The sequence below is a fragment of the Apodemus sylvaticus genome, chromosome X (assembly GCF_947179515.1).
Source record: "Apodemus sylvaticus chromosome X, mApoSyl1.1, whole genome shotgun sequence".
NCBI classification, from domain to species: domain Eukaryota; kingdom Metazoa; phylum Chordata; class Mammalia; order Rodentia; family Muridae; genus Apodemus; species Apodemus sylvaticus.
In genome coordinates, this window is record NC_067495.1 from 108,182,280 (window position 1) to 108,201,501 (window position 19,222).

A 19,222-nucleotide genomic window follows, 5' to 3' on the forward strand; every position below is an offset into this window, starting at 1 on the left:
CACTCTGGAAATCAGTCTGGCGGTTCCTCAGAAAGCTGGGCATGGCACTTCCAGAGGATCCTGCTATACCACTCCTGGGCATATACCCAGAGGATTCCCCAGCATGTAATAAGGATGTGTTCGTGTTATATGTTGCAGCGTCTTCTGGGTATATGCCCAGGAGTGGTATAACAGGATCCTCCTGTGGTATTATGCCCAGTTTTCTGAGGAACTGTCAGACTGATTTTCAGAATGGTTGTACCAGCTTGCAACCCCACCAGCAGTGGAGGAGTGTGTCTCTTTCTCCACATCCTCACTAGCACCTGCTGTCTCCTTAGTTTTTTATCTTAGCCATTCTGGCTGCTACAAGGTGAAATCTTAGGGTTGCTTTGATTTGATTTCCTTGATGACTAATGATTTTGAACATTTCTTTAAGAGCTTCTTATCCATTCAAGATTTCCCTGTTGAGAGTTCTTTAAGTGTTTCTCAGACATTCTCTATTCCTTGATTGAAAATTCTCTATTTAGCTCTGTAATCCACTTTTTAAGAGGGTTATTTGGTTCTCTGGAGTCTGCCTTCTTGAGTTCTTTGTATATTTTGGTTATTATCCCTCTATTGGATTTATGTAGGGTGGGTAAATGTCTTTTCCCAATCTGTGGGTTGCCATTTTGTCCTATTGACAGTGTCCCTTACAGAAGCTTTCCAGTTTTATGAGGTCCCATTTGTCAATTGTTGCTCTTAAAGCATAAGCAATTGGTGTTCTATTCAGGAAGTTTTCCCCTATGCCTAAATATTCCTGACTCTGTCCCACTTTCTTTTCTTTTAGATTCAGTGTATCTTGTTTTATGTGGAGGTCCTAGATCCACTTGGACTTGAGCTTTGTGCAAGGCGATAGGCAGAGGAATTAGATAACAAAGAGAGATCAAAGGGATACAATTTGGGAAGGAGAAATTTAAGTTATCACAATTTGCAGATGGTAGTATACTTAAGTGACCCAAAAAACTCCTTCAGAGAACTCCTATAGCTGATAAACAACTTCAGCAAAGTGGCCGGTTATAAAATCAACTCAAGCAAATCAATAGCCTTCCTATATATACTCAAAGAATAAAAGGAATGAGAAAGAAATTAAGGAAATGATACACTTCACAATAGTCACAAGCTGTAGTGGGGAAATGTTAAAATATAGAACTTCCCTGCCAGGCCTCTGTTCCAAATCCAGGCAGGTCTCTCTCTCCTGTCCAGCACTCATTCCTTGCAAGTAACCTGCAAAGCATGACTCTTATACTTGAGTAGTTAACCAAATATATTTATGGTTATGAAACTCCCAATTACCTAAAGCCAATTTATAATGATAAGATCTTACCCCAATATTTCTAATCTCTCTGAACACCAGAAACACATCTGATGCCATCTAGATCTGATCATCTTCCCTCAATTCCCTCATGCAACTCCCAGCCTCCCTTTTTCTCTGCCCCTTTCTATTAGCTCCTCCTACTCCTCTCTGCCCTCTAATCACTGGCCTCTCCCTGCCCGAATATGAATGGATAGGAAATATCTTTCATCAACAAATAATATAAAGTATCTTGGAGTGACTCTAAACAAACAAGTGAAAGATTTGTATGACAAGAACATGAGGTCTTTAAAGAAAGAATTTGAAGACCTCAGAAGATGGAAAGATCTCCAATGCTCATCGATTGGCAGGATTAATATAGCAAAAAAAATGGCCATCTTGCTGAAAGCAATCTACAGATTCAATGTAATCTCCATCAAAATTCCAACTCAATTCATAGAGTTAGAAAGAGCAATTTTCAAATTCACTTGGAATAACAAAAAACCTAGGACAGCAAAAACTATTCTCAACAGTTAAAGAACTTCTGGGGGAATCACCATTCCTGATCTCAAGCATTACTACAGAGAAATAGTGTTAAAAACTGTATGGTATTTTGTACAGTGACAGGCAGGTAGATCAGTGGAATAGAGTTGAAGGCCCACAAAGTTATGGTCACTTGATCTTTGACAAAGAAGGTAAAACCATTCAGTGGGCAAAAGACAGCATTTTCAACAAATGGTGATTGTTTAACTGGTGGTCTGCATGTATAAGAATGAAACTGATCCATTTTTATTAATTTTCAAGTAACTTGTTTATCACATTTCTATCCTTAACTACTTTTGTTAGAATTGCCATAACTTATAAACTGTTTATGTAGGGAGTTCTCATTCTAAACTAGATTTTTCCAAAACAGCTAGATTTTATTATGATACAGAACTTTAACCCTTAGCCTTACAGTAAACACCTAGGTACAACATGCTCTATTGTATAAAGACTAAGCTATGTAAGATCATAAGTAAGTGTAAGGATAACTTTTATGTTTAAAATACAGAAAAGGAAAATATACCTTAAAACATATGGCTTTGATACTTCCCATTTTATCAATTGTAGAAGCTATTTGGACATTTATACATCAATCTTATATACAGCAACATGTGTCCTTTGGAGTTCTACATACACTGATATAGATGCTTGAGTATTTATTCTAAGACCATTCAATATACAATAGCAAGCATAGTTGCTAAAGCTCATTAAAAATTTTGTGATAAACTTAGAATACCTTTAAAACCCTTTTATTAAATAGTTTTTTTTATTTAAGTACTCACTGAAATGTGCAAGGTTAAGCTAATTATGGCAATATTGTCTTCAATAGAATTTGGCAATATATAAATGTATGAGTGAATTCTAGCAATGAAAGACCATGAACAATTAAATATGAGCATTTTTAGAAAACTTATGATTGAATGTGAAAGAATAAATTTGCTATCACACAGGTCAAAGGCAATTTGGTCATGTATGAAGACTCCAAAAAGTACAATGAAATTATCACATATTGGCCTATTCTATATGTAGTTTTCAATGAAATTTTCTCATATATTTGTCATGCAGAGAGCTTACATCTTACATTGATAATATTAGTTTGTAATGGTAACTTAGTTTGACACATTTTAAACAACATTTAATACTTTAAAAACAAAACTGAAAATAACATATGAAGGGAATCAGGGAGCTTAGAATAATCTACTTCAGCGTTTGTTGAGTTTGTTTCTGTTGTTCTTTAGTTTTTCAGATGTAATCTCATTGTTGGTCAGGCTATCCTTAAACAGCCAAGTTCAAGAGATTCTTTCAGGCTCCCTAGGATGCTAGATTCTAGGTGTGCCACCATGCCCAACTAAACAGTTACTGTGAATAGCTTATCAAAAGTTTTCTCTTTTTTCAGATCATTTATTTTCTGTGTGACAATAGTGTGCCACAGTGTACTTGTGGACCTGAACTACATGAGTATCAAATCAAAGGACTGTTTGCAAGAATCAGTTCTCTTTTGCCACCACGTGGCTCTTGGGAATGGTTGCCAGACTCCACAAAAAGTACCTTTACTCACCGAGCAACACTGCTGACACTCGAAGTTTAACTATTCTTCCACAGTGGGAACCACAGACTCAAACTATCAAGGGGTAATAGCAATAGTGAGAGAGATGACAGAAAGAAGAAAACTGAGATCCAGTCTTAGATTTTTTTCATTCAACTTTATCCACAGTTTGCATCGGTAATATACATTTAGTGTTCCATTTATTTTTAAATGCATCAGAAAATCAATTATGATAAATCTGTGACGAATACAAACATTTCTGAATTCTTCAAAAAATTCAGTTAGAAAAGTCATTAAACTAGCATTCTATAAAGATAATTATTAAACAAATGGTTATGCATTTTTACTCATTTCAATTCAAACATATCCAACATCACTTCTTTCTTGTGCCATATGGTCATAAAGTTTAACAGAAGTAGCTATCTAATGATATTTTGGGCCTAATAAAATATTCTTTGATTATTCAATCCTTCTCAAATCACAAAACCATCCAAATAATGATAATGATTCTTAAATCAATAATTGATGAAGTAAGTATATGTCATAAAACATTTAGCATAAAATTTACATGTAAAAAACTACTAACAGAAATATATCAGGGTTTTGGTATAAGTTTGTTATTGTCGACTATGCTGAAAAACTGCTTTAGAAGTGATGTTGTTATTGCCTTTTGGCACAATAATAGTTGAACTGCCATGTTAAGGACCTCAAGGGGACCCATCTTGAAAACAATTTGTACTTGCTGTAAAAGAGCAGTGAAGTTCTGGTGTGTTTTTTCTTTAAGGTAATAGTTAACTGACAAGTGAAATGTAGTAAAAGAATTATCTAAAAAACACAAGTATTTCAATAATAACAAAGCACAAAACTACTTGGAAATTAATACAAGATTAAGTAATAAGAGCAATTTTATAGCACAATAACCAGGAGAGAAGTATGAATGATGTTATGGTTCTTAAAAGTTTTTAAATTTGTAATGCTGTCAACTGTCAAGGTTAAAAATTCATCAAGTAAGGTTCTTACTAAATTACCTATATTATCCAAATTTTCACTAAGGAGATTCATTATGTCATTGGGGATGTTTTTAGATCCAACTATTTAGTCATAACTAATTTGATCAAATATTTAAATAATAAATTATTAATAATTTAAATCTTAAATCTTACAGTATAAAAAGCTTTGACTCTTTAATAATTCCAATTTGACTTCTGGGGAATGTAAAAACACATCTGTATTCTGAAGCCAAGATTGAAATGTATGGTTTCACAATGATGGACCAAAAAATGTAGATTTATTCCTAAAACCAATCCTTACCATAGTATTTGGCACATGACATTTTACATTTTATAAATGCCCTTTGAGATATCCTAGACCAACATTTTTACTAAGTTGCATCCATATTAAGAGGTAATAAGTGCAAATAATCAAACAGTTAAAAAATGATACTTGCTTGGCTACTACAAAAGTGAATATGAAGGCTCTTTTATAGGAAACTGATTTAGTTATCACAGTAATGTTTTGGAAAAATTCCTGCCCTAGAATCACCATAAGTTTATCCATCTCCAAACCAAGCAAGGACTTAATTGAACATACTATTCCATGAACCAGACTGTTTTTAATTCAACATCAAGTTACTTGAGGATCATAAGTTATTCATGTTCCAGAAAGGGTCAGATTTTGAATCAAAACCTGTTTCTTAGTAGCCACTTACTGAATGTGGAAGGCAGCACTGATGTATTGAATGTTATGGAAAGTTGAGATACAAACCCAAACGTAGCAGTTGCATCCAAATGCCCTTGATAATTTGCACTTCCCTAGCTTTCCAAAGCCTTACTGCTTTATGTAATGTTCTCAACACAGAAATAAAATACTCTTCACATAAAGTGACTTAAATGCTGACTATGGTTTTGTGAAATTAAATAGCATAAATTAAGCATATTAACATTTTTGACAACATGAAATAACCAATTCAAGGGAAACTGCAATGAATTAACTAAGAAACCACCAATGTGAGGCACATTTAAATCCTCACATATTACTGACCATACAAAACCTACCAAAATATTTAAAAATTCCATTGATTCTAGTAATACATAAAAAGAAATTACAAAATTGCTTAAGACTATTTAAGATTCATCAATTACACAGGCACTTCACATGTAAACAACCTACAGTATAACTGAAAATATTTTGGCACCAACTGATAATACTAAAAGAATTGATTAATGCCAGGGATTTGATTTTTCTACTCAATTTTTGCTAAGAAACAAAGACAAAATATTGAAGAGATTGTGTATAAGCTAGAATTATATGAAATAACTCAAATATAGAATAGTTTTCCTAAAATATGATTACTTTACCTAGATGCTCACTTGTATACAGTGATGTAAAAAATATTCAACCTAATGTGATTGCTAAGTTGAAAGTGTATTTTCAATTTTGTATCAATTTGCATTCTGGAAATTCATCAACTTTACTGAGTCACAAAGTGAACGGAAAATTCTAATTTATGAAAGACTCTTATTGAATTAATCCAATTTTCCTCCAAAAATTGCTTGGACTACTCAGAGTTTATATCGAATATCTTATTGGAATTTAAAAAAAAAAGAAACCTAAGGCAAACTGTTTTTACTGGACATTCTTCTTCATGATTTTGAGATATCTGAAATCATTTCAAATACATGAAATTATACACGTATAATGTTTGCAATATCACATCAAGCCATAGAAAGCTGAGATGCCTTTGTAGCAGGTAATTCAAGGAGGGCCTGCACCGTGACACCAACTTTCACAAGACCTCGCTCTTCCAAAATATGGTGAGGCAAGCACAGTCTCTCCTGGGTAAAGAGAAAAAGATATTTGAATGTCCATATTTTTTCACAGTTGAATAAAACTGTTGAGTCAGAAACAGAGATTTTACAATTATTTAGTTTTTAAATTCTTTTATTTTTTGAGATTACTGCACTGTTTTCCTGTACTCATTCTTTTTAAACCCACTCATACCCCTCTCTTCAACCAAATACAAAGATTCAGATTAATAAAATGATTTATTTCTTTATGTATTTTATGTATATAGATATTTTGTCTGCATGTACATCTGCACAGAAGAGGGGCATCGGATCCCATGGGACTACAGTTACAGATGGTTGTGAGCTGCCATGTGAGTGCTGGAAATTGAACTCAGGATCTCTGGAAAAGCCCAAGAGCCAGATGAGCTTTCTCTTCAAACTCAGGTAAATAATACATTAATTCCACATTTACCTTTTAAATATTACAATATAAAATATGGTTAGCTTCATACCATATAGTAAGAAAGGGAATATAAAGAATAGCTTGGTCACTAATGCCATTGGTTTACACACAAACATGTTTCTCAACTCAGAGTTGGGGAATAGGTCACTATTATCCATTCTACTATCTTACAAGTACCTTTCTAGTATCTTCCCACTGAAGCTGCTCTAGTCAAATGGTGCACATACATATTTGATTACTCTGTTGCATCGTTCTTTAAACAGTGTTTACTTGAAAGCTTCTCCCTCTTTTGCTTTCTATGATACAAATATGTTTAGTTCTTCAACTTAACCTACAGCGAGTGGTCTGTACCAAGCCTCTTCTAAATATTTCCAAGCATATTACACTCATTCTTCTCATTGTAACTACAGTACTCCTTAGTATTCTTTGGGATCATTTTAAGTGTCACTTCTGCCCAAAATTCTGTCTTTATTTCCACTAACAGTACATCAGGTAAATTCCATGAGCCATGGCCAAATGTTAAGTGATATGAATACATCAAAATCAACATGTCAAATAAAAAAAATCAACATGTCCATGACAGAATGGATTTTATAAGTAAACTTGAAATTTTGGATTTTGTATCTCTGTCATTTTTCAAACTACATTGATAGAAAATAGGAAGTTTAACATCCTTCACCTCCTTTACTTCTGTAATCAAATTAGAATTCACTGAATAATACTGAAACTATCTAAAAGCATACTTATAAAAATGACTTTTTATCTCAGTAGTCATTGGTACATTTGGTGCTCCTGAGGTATTTTACTCAAATATTTAACTAATCAAATAAGTTAGCATTATAAAAAGAAGTAAGTTTCAAAGCAAGAATAATACATCTCTCCTTAGAAAGTACAAAAAGGAAAAATAATAACTATGATGGTTTGCATATGCTTGGCCCAGGGAGTGGCATTATTTTGAGGTGGGCACCACTAGGAGGTATGGCCTTGTTGGAGTAGGTCTGTCACTGTGAGTGTGGGCTTTAAGAGCCTCATCCTAGCTGCCTGGAAGTCAGTCTTCCACTAGCAGCCTTCAGATGGAGATGTAGAACTCTCAGCTCCTCCTGCACCATGCCTCCTTAAATGCTGCCATGTTCCTGCCTTGATGATAATGGACTGAACCTCTGAACCTGTAAGCCAGCCCCAATTAAATGTTGTCCTTTATAAGACTTGCCTTGGTCATGGTGTTTGATTACAGCAGTAAAACCCTAACTAAGACAATAATCAATGTCAAACAAGATGAAAATGACCACGATATGAGACAAGAGGGGAGAAGAGGGGTGGGGAGCTGTACTTCAAATGAGAGCATCACCAAAGAGTGAGCATGGGCTGGACCTAGCATCACTCCACACATACATATATGTAGCAGATGTGCAGCTTCCCCAACAACTGTAACAGGGGCTGTCCCTGACTCTGATGGCTACCTGTGGATCCTATTCCCCCAACTGGACTCCCTTGTCTGGCCTCAGTGGGAGAGCATGTGCCTAATCCTAAAATGACTGGATGTATCAGGGTGGAATGATACCAGAGGGGGGGTCCCTCTTCTGAGAGGGATTGGGGGAGGAGCTATGGATGTTAGTGGGAACTTAGATGACAGGGAGTTATGTGATTGAGATGTAAAGTGAATAAATAAATTAATAAAATGGCTATAATAAGGGAAAACTGGGAATGAGAAGATCAAATAATTGTCTGATTCTATTTACATGAAACCCTAGGAAATGTGAAGTAGTTCATACTGATAGAAGGCAGATTAGTGGTTAACTCAGGAAGCATGGTTTCCAGAAACACATGAGGAAAATTTGGGATGTAAATTGTGCTGATGATTTCAATGATGTATAGTTAGATCAATACTTTTTAGGGCTGGAGAACTGGGGCAGTGGGAAAGTGTTTGGCTACCAGAAATGTAGCATTAAGTCAGAATTTCAGAATTTTTAAAAAGGCATAAAAGTGTCAAACTTCGTGTTTTTATTTATGTGTAGCTTATTAAATATTTGTATCACCTCAAAAAAGTTGTTAAAAATCAGATGTCGATGTGAAGCTTATTATGTATTGATATCACCCCAATAAAGTTGTTAAAAAATCAGAAAATGTCCGAGAGCAAAAAATAGTAAAATTATTACACATTTATCTTCCAAGTTCAGGATAAAAGTAAAGGAAACTAAATATAAAACTCTTAACTTCCTAAAACAAAAATGTTTTTAAAAATCACGTAATATCATGTAATAATAACAGCTGGGGAAAAATTCAAATGTAAACTTTTTAATAAATAAAATTTTTTAAGGCATCACATAAAAATCATGAATAGTAAGAAAGCAGAAATCATGCAATTACCAAGGTATGTATGGATTCATTGTTTCTTTTTAAAAAAAAAAATTGTATCTATTCAGTTGAGGTAAAGTCTGATCTGATGACAAGTCAATGATGTCCCCATTTAAAAGAGAGCTGAACATAAAGTAATTGAAATTTCAAAGTGTCACTTTCCTCAATAGTCATGTTAACAGTAGGTTTATGAAGTCCTCAAGATTGACATTTTTATTTTTATTACACATTTTAATCTATAACAAAACTGATTTGATTTTGTAATATTTCAATTATTTTGTAAAATACAAGCCAACTCATACTTCAGTGTTTTTCATTTACAGATATTGTCATATGTATTACTAAGATATATATATATATATATATATATATATATATATATATATATATCCTATTTTTTAAGTGTTATGTGCTTTGGTGTTTTACCTACATGTATGTCAGTGCGATGGTGTCAGATCCCCTGGAACTGTAGTTACAGACAGATCTGAACTACCATATGGGTGCTGGGAACTGAATCTGCATCTCTAGGAAGACCAACCAGTGTTCTTGAGTACTGAGTCATCTCTCTATCTTGGTACCACATTTCTTTAATTAGACAGCTTCATTGCTTTTAATATAGTTATACTAATGTATGTGATGCAATGTACACTAAATGTATACTAATTGTAATGCAATTCAATATCTATTCATGAAGTTACAAATAACTGGAGTATAGTTCAGTGGTAGAATATATGCTTTGTAGATATGAGGCCTTGGGTTCAATCTCTAGCATAACATTAAAGAACAAGGGGTCTAAATGTCTTTCAGCAGAACACCACCAAAACCAATACCACCAATTAAATAACACCAACAATGGTGTAACAATTAAGCTTCAGTTCCCACGAATACATTCTGTTTACTCAGTGATATCTATGATTAGCTTTATAAAGGCCTTCTTTAAGATTTAAAAAACACTGTAATTGCATATATGTGCAGGATAGAGAAACAAAAAGAAGATACTCAAATTTGTGCTCACAAAATGTTATTCATCACTCACTAAGAAGATGATTCTACTTTCCTTGTAACAGATTAATATACAACTTTATCAGATAATTACCTGTGAAACACCCAACTTTTTGCAAGCATCAAGAAAGTTTTCTACATTTCTTCGACATTTTGCCATACTCAACTTGGGCTGTGAAGCAGGAGAAAAAAAGACACATATCAGAAGTAGTTTTCTATTTTAAAAAAAAAAGTAGTTTTCTAAAAGAACTTAGTTGATATTGAAAATTGTACTTTCCTATGGGCATTATTTAAAGGCAGTTTTAAAAGTTTGTGTTTTCCTTTGGAGAACAGTAATCTACTGATGCTACTCACCACTGCTGGTGATGGGACATGAATACTAGCTACAGAGCGTGGCCTTATGTGATTGGCCAAATGGCAAAGAACAACTCCATCCATCAGTGCAGCTCCTATGTCATCAGGCAAAATGACTTTTAATCTGGATTCAAGATTCTATAACGAAATGAAGATAAATTGCAGATATCTTATATAAACATGGTATGCATTCATATTATTAATTATGTGATCAAAAATTTAAAGAGCATTAAGAATAAAATCAATATACTTTATGAATTTGCTGAATTACAGCAAAGGAGATATGCAAGGTCAATGTGACTCACATTACGAAGCTGCCGTATCTGTTCACGCTCTTCCCGTAAATGCTCCATCTTTCTTCTCATTGTGAATCCTGGATCTGCTGCCCCATATTCTTGTCGAGATGCACGATTGAAAGCTGTATATAAATAGAAATTCCCTAACATTTTATACAGATAATACAAAGACCAGCCATCCATGAAGAAAGGCGTGATCAAAGCATGAGTACAGAATTACAAAATATGTTATTAATAATGCATTAAAATATTTAATTATATGTAAATGATCTTTAGCTACATAGTACAAAATCAACAGGCAACAAAAGTGCAGTGACTTTTTTTTATTTAACCATGTTATGAGAAACTTATGACCCAGGTTAAGAGTGATAATTAAACATATGACAGCCTTCTACCTCTAAAGAAAAAAAAAAGGAAATCATTCTGGAAGGTCAAGATATTTATTTGGGAATAGTTCAATACCTTGCCAAGTAAAATGGATCCATTTTCTCACGGGCATGCCAAATGCAAAAGATTCCTGTTTTAAACCACAATCTAATGGAGTGCTATAATTTGAAAGAGTGTTTTGTCTGTTGCCAGAGGGCACATTCTAACAGCAGTCACAGGAGAGAAGAAATAAAGACTGCAGGATAACTAAGGCAGGGAGAAGGTGACAGGAGCTTGGCAAAAATAGAAAAGAAAGAAATGATGGCAGGAAGCAAAAAGGCAAAGAAAATCAAGAGAAAACTGATTTTAGAGAGGGAAAAGAAGCTTTGAGTACACAAAATTATGGATACTAGTGCATTTAAGCTGGGGAACAGTAGATTCAGCATAGACAATAAATTTTACTTAAAGACTATACTATACATTTACCTGATCTAGGCTTCAAGCCAAAGGGACCATGTGAAAAGCCATCAGACCTGTCATATTCCTAAAAAATAAAAAAACAAAAAGAGGAAAACCTTTGTTGTTTCAAAGCCATCAAGGTACTTATTCATACCCGCTCTAAATTTGAGATTTATTTCTAGGGTTTCCACGAATCAATTAAACCTAAATTTCATTTCAAACTGATATATTAACATTTTAAAAAGTCAATAAATATTGCTAAGTTACCTGGGTATGGATTTTTTAATTTCCTTTTAATTTTTTAAAAATAAGTCGTGTGTATATATGTGCATTTGAGGGGGAACTTGGGCAGAAGGTGAGGGAAAGAGGATGTCAGAAGACAACTGGGGGAGTCACTTCTCTCCTTCATCCATGTGAGTCCTTGTAACCAAACTGAGTTGATCCAGCCTTGTGGCATAAGCCCTTACCTGCTGAAGTAGCTCACCAGCCTAGATTCTTATAGACAGAAAAAAATCCAAAAAGTAAGACCATTAACAAGGAATGACAGATTTTTTTAAAAAGAAGAATCCAGTTAGTTTCTAAAATAGTAAAGCATACTTCAGGAAAAAGATGCATCAACATGGACACTGTATCTACACTGACTTAGCACTTAGCAGTGGCAAACTTGAGACTAATCCTCATATTTATATGAACAGAGGTTTCCGAACATATGATAAATTACTATGTCTTCCTTCTGGACGAACATTATTTATAAGTGCTTCTGCAAGCTGTGGTGAGCTATGGAAAGACAGATGTAAATAAATTGGCAATTGGAATGAAAATCTTAAGGTATATTTATGGAAACATTTATTTTTAATGTAATTGTTCCATGCAATTCTATTGAGAGTGTTGTAAAAATTAAGTGAGGTGATTGAACACGCTTTAAAAAATTTATAATTTATAAAAATAAATAACCATAATGCATGGCAGTGATTTATTACTCAGGGTGACAACTCTGGGGAACAGGCAGGGCCAAAACCACAGTTACTTGTCTGTCATTTACTGACATGGCTAATTGGGAAAGATACTGGTCTTTTCCACTACAAAATGATAAAAGCATACAAGTGGGACTATATTTATGTTCAGATGAAACGTAGGGACTTTGTTAATGTGATATGCAAACAGGCTTTAGCATTTTCTTTTTCACATGAAATTGAAGCAGTCAGAATTCTGCAGGGTGTCTAGATATTCCAGGTAGCTCAGTGTGATTGTCAGTGGAGTTGCAATACACATGGTCATCATTCTATACTTCCACACCCTTATGTGCTGTCCCAACTAGTTTGGTTAAATTGTTATAAATTCCTGAACAAAAAAATCCATTCATCTAAACACAAGCAAAAATTATAATATCAATATAACTTATCTGGAAAGAATGGCATTAATATTCTGCCTAGTAGACACAGACCATAATATCACAGATCAACTATGCAAATCCAGCAGTAGTCATATCTACCTCCACATTTCTTATAACTTACAGAGAAAGGATGTACAAAGCATGCAGCTATGACAAATTTTAGGACATCCTAACTTAAATTGTTCCCTAATACCATGTGTATCATTTTACTTCCCATATTTTGGAAATCTGTTTATTAAATGCATGCTCAGAGCTATATAAAAGTTTTATAATACAAATCACACAAATTAATACAGAAAGAATCCTGGCTTTCTAAAAATGTAAATCTACTTACATACAATGAGAAAACATAATCATATTTATATAATTAATTCAGATCAATCAGTTTAAGACCTAAATTCACCAAATGAATGGTCATTTCCTTGCTAATGAAAATTGACTGTAGAATACTAAATAAACTAAGTGAGATACTATTTAAAATGCTTTAAAGCATTTAGAATTAAAATGCCAGCAAAAGTGTAACCTCCTGTCGATAGGAACAACCCACTGCAGGATTGTTTCTTTTGGAAAAAGGACATTTCTCTTGCATTGTTTTCAGACCTAATTGGTTACTAGGAAAACCAAAGGCCATTGCACAATGCTTAAGGGAAATTTTCACATTAAAATTCCAAGGCCATTGTTAAGACCTACCACTTATTTTAAAATGTAAAGAGATAAGAATGCATACATCACATAAACTGACTTATATTGTGTAATATAGATTTGTGTTCCACAGAAAACCACAAATTAGTGTAATTTACTAGGAAATTAATAAAAAGGAATAGTATTCATAAATTTTTACAGACAAGACTTGTATAACATAATCAACCACAGATTTTTTAAAGTGAATAAATTACTTTAAAAAATGAAAAATAAGATTTCTATTGAGAAAGGAAGCAAGGAAAAACTGTTTTGAAAACACAGAAAAGATACAAATCATTAAAACAACGTGTACCTCAGATGATACCGGAGACTGTGGTGACATATGAGCATTATCACTCTCTTGCTAAAATATAAAAATAAAAATGTGAAAGATGAAATTAAAATACACAATGATGATTTTAACATAAAAAAAGACAATGGAAGATTGTTCCTGTAAAATGTCCAAGGAAGAATTGACAATGTGCAATCTAGAACCTTGCCACTTAAATGATGTTGGTGAACGATGGTACAAGCATTCTCATACAAGCATTCTCAGGGAATTTGTTAGACATGAATGATCTCTGGCTCCAACTAATAAAACATCAGATTGTATATAAGAAACCCTAATGATTTATAAGCATTTTATAAAATCGGAACTACAGTCTAGACACAGTAGATAAGATGTATAACCATCTGAGACCCATCAATGAAGGCTAGCACGAGGTCATAATAATTAATAAGAAACTATCTGGAAGATAAAATGTATTAGTGTAAGTAGAGAACTTTTTTTTACAAAGAATTTAATTGAATAAAAACAATAAAGGGTTTGTGGTTTTTGAATAAGTGGAAGATGAATACCACATTTGACAAATGATAATTGGCCACCTACTATGTCAGATAATGTTCTAGACACTATGAATACAATAACATCCTTAGAGAATGTCTCAGTCTAGAGAGAAGAAAGAATCATGTGAGCAGTTATTAAAACATTCCCAGTCTATATATGGCCTAGTAGGGAATCACAAAGAGACTAAGGAGGAAAGGAAGGGATGCCGAAAAAAGGTAAGTTTTTTTTCTTTTTTTGAGAAAGTAACAAGAATTGAAGACACAGAACAAGAAATTAAAACAAAAAAGATGGCTATAAAGCAAGTCTGTGTCCTTGCAGATGACAAAGGGGAAGGGAGGGCAAGCTGTGAGTTTCTGCTGCTATGGTTACCAGTGCCTATAAGAAAACCTGACAAAGAATTTACTTTCAAGGTATGGGTGAACCTTAAGTTTTCTAAACAAAAGATTGGCCTTCTTGCATTTTTGTGTATTTGTATTCTGAAAGGAGCAGGAGAATGGACTAAAGGGAGAAAGGGTATGGCAAAAGAGTCACTGAGAAGGCACAGAGGACAGCCGAGGTGAACCTCTAACTCAGAGTTCACAGATTGTTTTCTGTGGAATTCTAGATAGGAAACATTTTAGATATATGGTCTCGGTAGTAACTGCCAAAATGTCATTAGAATGGAAAAGCATCTATAGGTAAATGGTTGCAGATCTTTTGTATTAAAACATCAATTACAAGCATAGTAAGTGGGCTAGGTTTCACTCTGGGCCACCTTGCCAACTTCTGCTTTGTCTAGAAGGGAGATAATGATTTCATAAATTAGTTATCAACTCAGCCTTCAGTGAACTTAAATGGAAAACTTTTAAACATATCACATGCGCATGCACACACGTGTACACACACACACACACACACACACACACACACACACACACGAATTAAATCTGAACATCTGAGAGTAAGACCCAGGCATCAATAGTCTTTAAAAACTCATCATGGCTTTCAATGTGCAACCTCAGTTAAAAAACTATTGCCTCACTGTAAAAAACAAGCTTGTTTGAAGCAAATGCGGGGAAAAGATGAATGTATTGCACCCTTAGGTGAGAAAAAGATTTCAAGCAAGTATGAAGGAGGATACATTGCTACAAGAAGCCTAAGGCTCAAGGGTAAGTATGGACTAGAGACATAAACTAGGTGTGCTCATCAGGTACCCTGGCATTAGTCATCAAAACTCTGAACACTTCTAACACTTTGAAGTGCACACAGTGGGTTATGACAGGAATAAAATGTAAGGGTCAACTAGATATTGTAAAGTTTAAGGGAAAGCCAGCATCAGCTATATAGGAATTGACAGAGGGCATGAGCTGCAACATATTAGGAAACACACCTGCACAAACCTGCCTGCAGACATACCACAAATGCTAACATTGAGATACATGGTGGGACACTTTGGACACAACTACTTTTATTTCAGTCTCCCAAAATACTATTTGATAGGACATGGAAAGAAAACGGTTTTTGAGTTAGGCAAAGGTAAGTCATATAGATCTTTTTTCCCTGTGTAATTTAATTTCAGATGCCCTGCCAAGTACTAAACATCAAATTGGTTACTAGTTTTCCCAACAAAATATACACAAAACTTGGGGGGGGGGGTTGGTTGTGAAATATTGTTTCAGCATTAGTGCAGCAGAAACTGTATAATAATGTGAAATGTATAAAAAATAAATTTAAAACATCTGAAGAGAATTTGTGAAGAAAGTCCTTTTAAAATCTTAGACAGATACAATCTGTCAACAGGTAAAAGTGTTTTCTTCCAAAAACTGACAACATGACTTCAAGATCACTATCTAGAATCCAAGGAGGAAAGGAGAGAACAGACTCTTAAGCATTGCCCTCTGACCTTCAAGTGCATGCTTGGAATACACAAACAGCCACACTTGCGCCCACACATCCTATACACACAGGCACATTTTTGAAACAGATTAAGTCTCAACTGACTAACATGCAGTTTGGGAAAGTAAAGTGGAAAATGATAACAATAGTAAACAGAAGGGTTACAGTTTCACAGCAAACCATAAAGCTCTACACCAATTTTTAGAAAGTGTGTTCCAGAATCCACCAGACACTCAATGATTAAATCAGTAGCCATATGAAAATTTTGAGAAATGTTCATTACTGTAGAAAACGCGCACCTTAACTCAGTAACAAAGCAGCAGACAGTTGGGCTAGATTAGCTATCACTGAACCAACTAAATATGAAAGGAACTCTTTCAGGTCAACATCACCCTTTGTCTCACCTCCTCATTCTCATTGCCACTTGAATTCTTCCTTGTTGATTTGTACTGAAAAACAATTCAAATACATGGTTTATTTTTCCTTGAACATGCAAAATTTTTGTTCATAATGACATGTAAGGCTTATTGCTACACTGGTACTTTTATTAACTTATCTGCAGTGAGACTTATGGACACGGTCAGTTTAGACAGTCTTCCCATTCACACATACGATGCTGTGAATAACACTGTCCCAAGGCCTCAAAATACTGCAAGTAGCATTTCCTTCCTAAGCCAGACCCATTTCCCATTCTTTCAGGTTTACAATCTCAGGGCTATCTTAGAAAAGCAGTTGTCAAAGTGTGGATCGTAAAGGGCTTGGAGGTCACATATCCTGCATATCAGGTATTTCCATTACAATTGATAACAGCAGCAAAATTAGTTATGAAGTAGCAACAAAAAAATTTTATGGTTGGGGGTCACCACAGCATGAGGAACTTAAAGAGTCATGGCATTAGGAAGGTTGTAGAGTCTTGCTTTTTCTAAGTTCACTATGTTCAACAAGTCATCAAGTCAACTATTTTGGCTAACTTCTTCTGAATTCTTAAAACTACCACCCTATCCAGCATTCTTAGAATCTCTCACATGGTTTGTAATTTCACTATACTAAAACATGAGCAATTGTTTTAAGAAGGTGGGCTAGAGGTATGCTTCCTACTAACTCTGAAACTCTGGGTTCAGTCCAGAAACTCTGGGTTCAATCCATCTAGAACTATTGCTTATTATACATCAGTAATGACTGCATTTTATGTATTGAAAGGTTAATCTTTATAACAACTGCATAAGGTATATGTACAATTACTCCAAATTTATTATGAAATATAGATATAGATTGTTCAATATAAATTATCTATATGACAGACTTATGCTTAGAATCAAAATGATACAGTGTGTCAATCATTAGAGTTATTTTCTGATTCTTTACCAAAATGCATTGAATTCTTCTGTAAGTCAGAGGTAGAAACAGGAACTCATAGAAATACTATCTTTAAAACTACTCTCAGATCATGTCCCAGAAACAGGAACTCATAGAAATACTATCTTTAAAACTACTAACTCTCAGATCATGTCCCAGAATTTTTTGCCTGGTATTCAGAATTCTGTTTAATTGCTCCTCTTATGAAACTCTGTCTTTGATATCCGCTGGAAAAAATATATTTAACTAGTATTTCAGTCCCAATCTGAGGTGTATTAAGAATTCCAGTTAGGAGACATGTTCCTCTAATATATTTTACAGCTATGATTAATAATGGACCATATGCTCCCCGTTATGTCTTTCTTTCTGTTTTGATAATGAAGGTTGAACCTATAACATTGAGCATACTAAGCTAGTTTCCAATGAGTTACACCCACAGTACTATACATTTTTTTTATTTTCCTGACAACACAGGAATATTTTGTTGATAGTTAATTTTTTATGCAATGTCCTAACACTGACATCTTCTGACAATTGAGAGAACTACACATGCCCTTAAAGCATATCTCAGTGACCGAAGATTATGCTTACACATACTTAATTGCATATGAAAGAAATGAAAGAAAGGGACATTTTCTGAGTGATAGTTCTATAATGGTCATTTCAGAGATTATCCTATTTTATCTCCTAGCAACTCTGTAATATAATTGATAGAGTAGAAGAAATGTGTCAGCGATAAAAACTAAAATATTTAATGGAAAAATGATGCTTTTTTAAAGCAAGAAAAACTTGTCTGTGATAAAGGCTCACTAGCACATCTATTAACTTAATTAGTACAAACTATTTAAATATTAGTGTTTGTTCATTTTATATCAAGGTCTCCACAACACAAAAGAAACAGTACTGTAAAGGCTTTGAACTCTAATTTCAACTGTATGATTAACAAACTATGTGACTTTCTTGGTCTTAATATCGTTGTATGCAAAATAGAAATGATATCTTTATTTATGTTACTGAAGTTTTCTAAATGGTAAACTGGCTAATATGTGTAAATATTCATGAGAGTAGCTAGCACATGATAATTCCCATGCAGGTGTTTGGACAAATATAATCAATATGGTTTTGTTATATTGGGATAAAGGAAAACAAAGAAATGTCAAATATTGCTCAGAAAAAAAACATCAAAAATAATTCATCAAAGGTCACCTATAATTATATTTTTGTTCAGTAGTTTGCTCTAAGTTTTCATGAATTAAAAAGGGAAACTTAGATAAATGCCAAGCTCCAAGCTGCAAATGGTTCCGATAAGAGTATTCTCATAGGGATGACCTGACCATTTCCTTCCTATGTCTTTTCCATGTGTGATAATCCCTCATATTGTCCGGTCAACCAAAACCCAAGGCTTAAAAATAATCAATAATTACTTGTTCAAAGTTAGTTTAATGTATTTAAGGTACTGCTAAAATATACATTTTATTTTGATAATATGCTAATTTCAAACACATGTTGCTGTCCAATATATGGAAATACATTAATACAAGCAGAAGTACCAAATTCTACCAAACATAAAAATATAAAAGACATCCTATTT

At 33.9% G+C, this 19,222-nt stretch overlaps 1 protein-coding gene and 1 non-coding gene across 3 annotated transcripts in view; both read right to left on the reverse strand.

Annotated features, from left to right (window-relative positions):
• Nucleotides 1-3,579: 3,579 nt before the first annotated feature.
• Nucleotides 3,580-19,222, reverse strand: part of Lrch2 (leucine rich repeats and calponin homology domain containing 2) — an 88,849-nt gene continuing 73,206 nt past the window's right edge. For both annotated transcript variants that reach the window (XM_052171621.1, XM_052171620.1), the window contains 7 exons: nt 16,680-16,724; nt 13,867-13,917; nt 11,507-11,564; nt 10,664-10,776; nt 10,359-10,496; nt 10,099-10,176; nt 3,580-6,232 (listed from right to left, as the gene is read on the reverse strand). In XM_052171621.1, the coding sequence (XP_052027581.1) occupies nt 6,113-6,232; nt 10,099-10,176; nt 10,359-10,496; nt 10,664-10,776; nt 11,507-11,564; nt 13,867-13,917; nt 16,680-16,724 (603 nt within the window). In that variant the 3' untranslated portion in view covers nt 3,580-6,112. The remainder of the gene's footprint in view (nt 6,233-10,098; nt 10,177-10,358; nt 10,497-10,663; nt 10,777-11,506; nt 11,565-13,866; nt 13,918-16,679; nt 16,725-19,222) is intronic.
• On the reverse strand, nt 13,387-13,515 carry LOC127675958 (small nucleolar RNA SNORA35). The gene has a single exon (XR_007975620.1). It is a non-coding gene; the product is annotated as a small nucleolar RNA SNORA35 (small nucleolar RNA).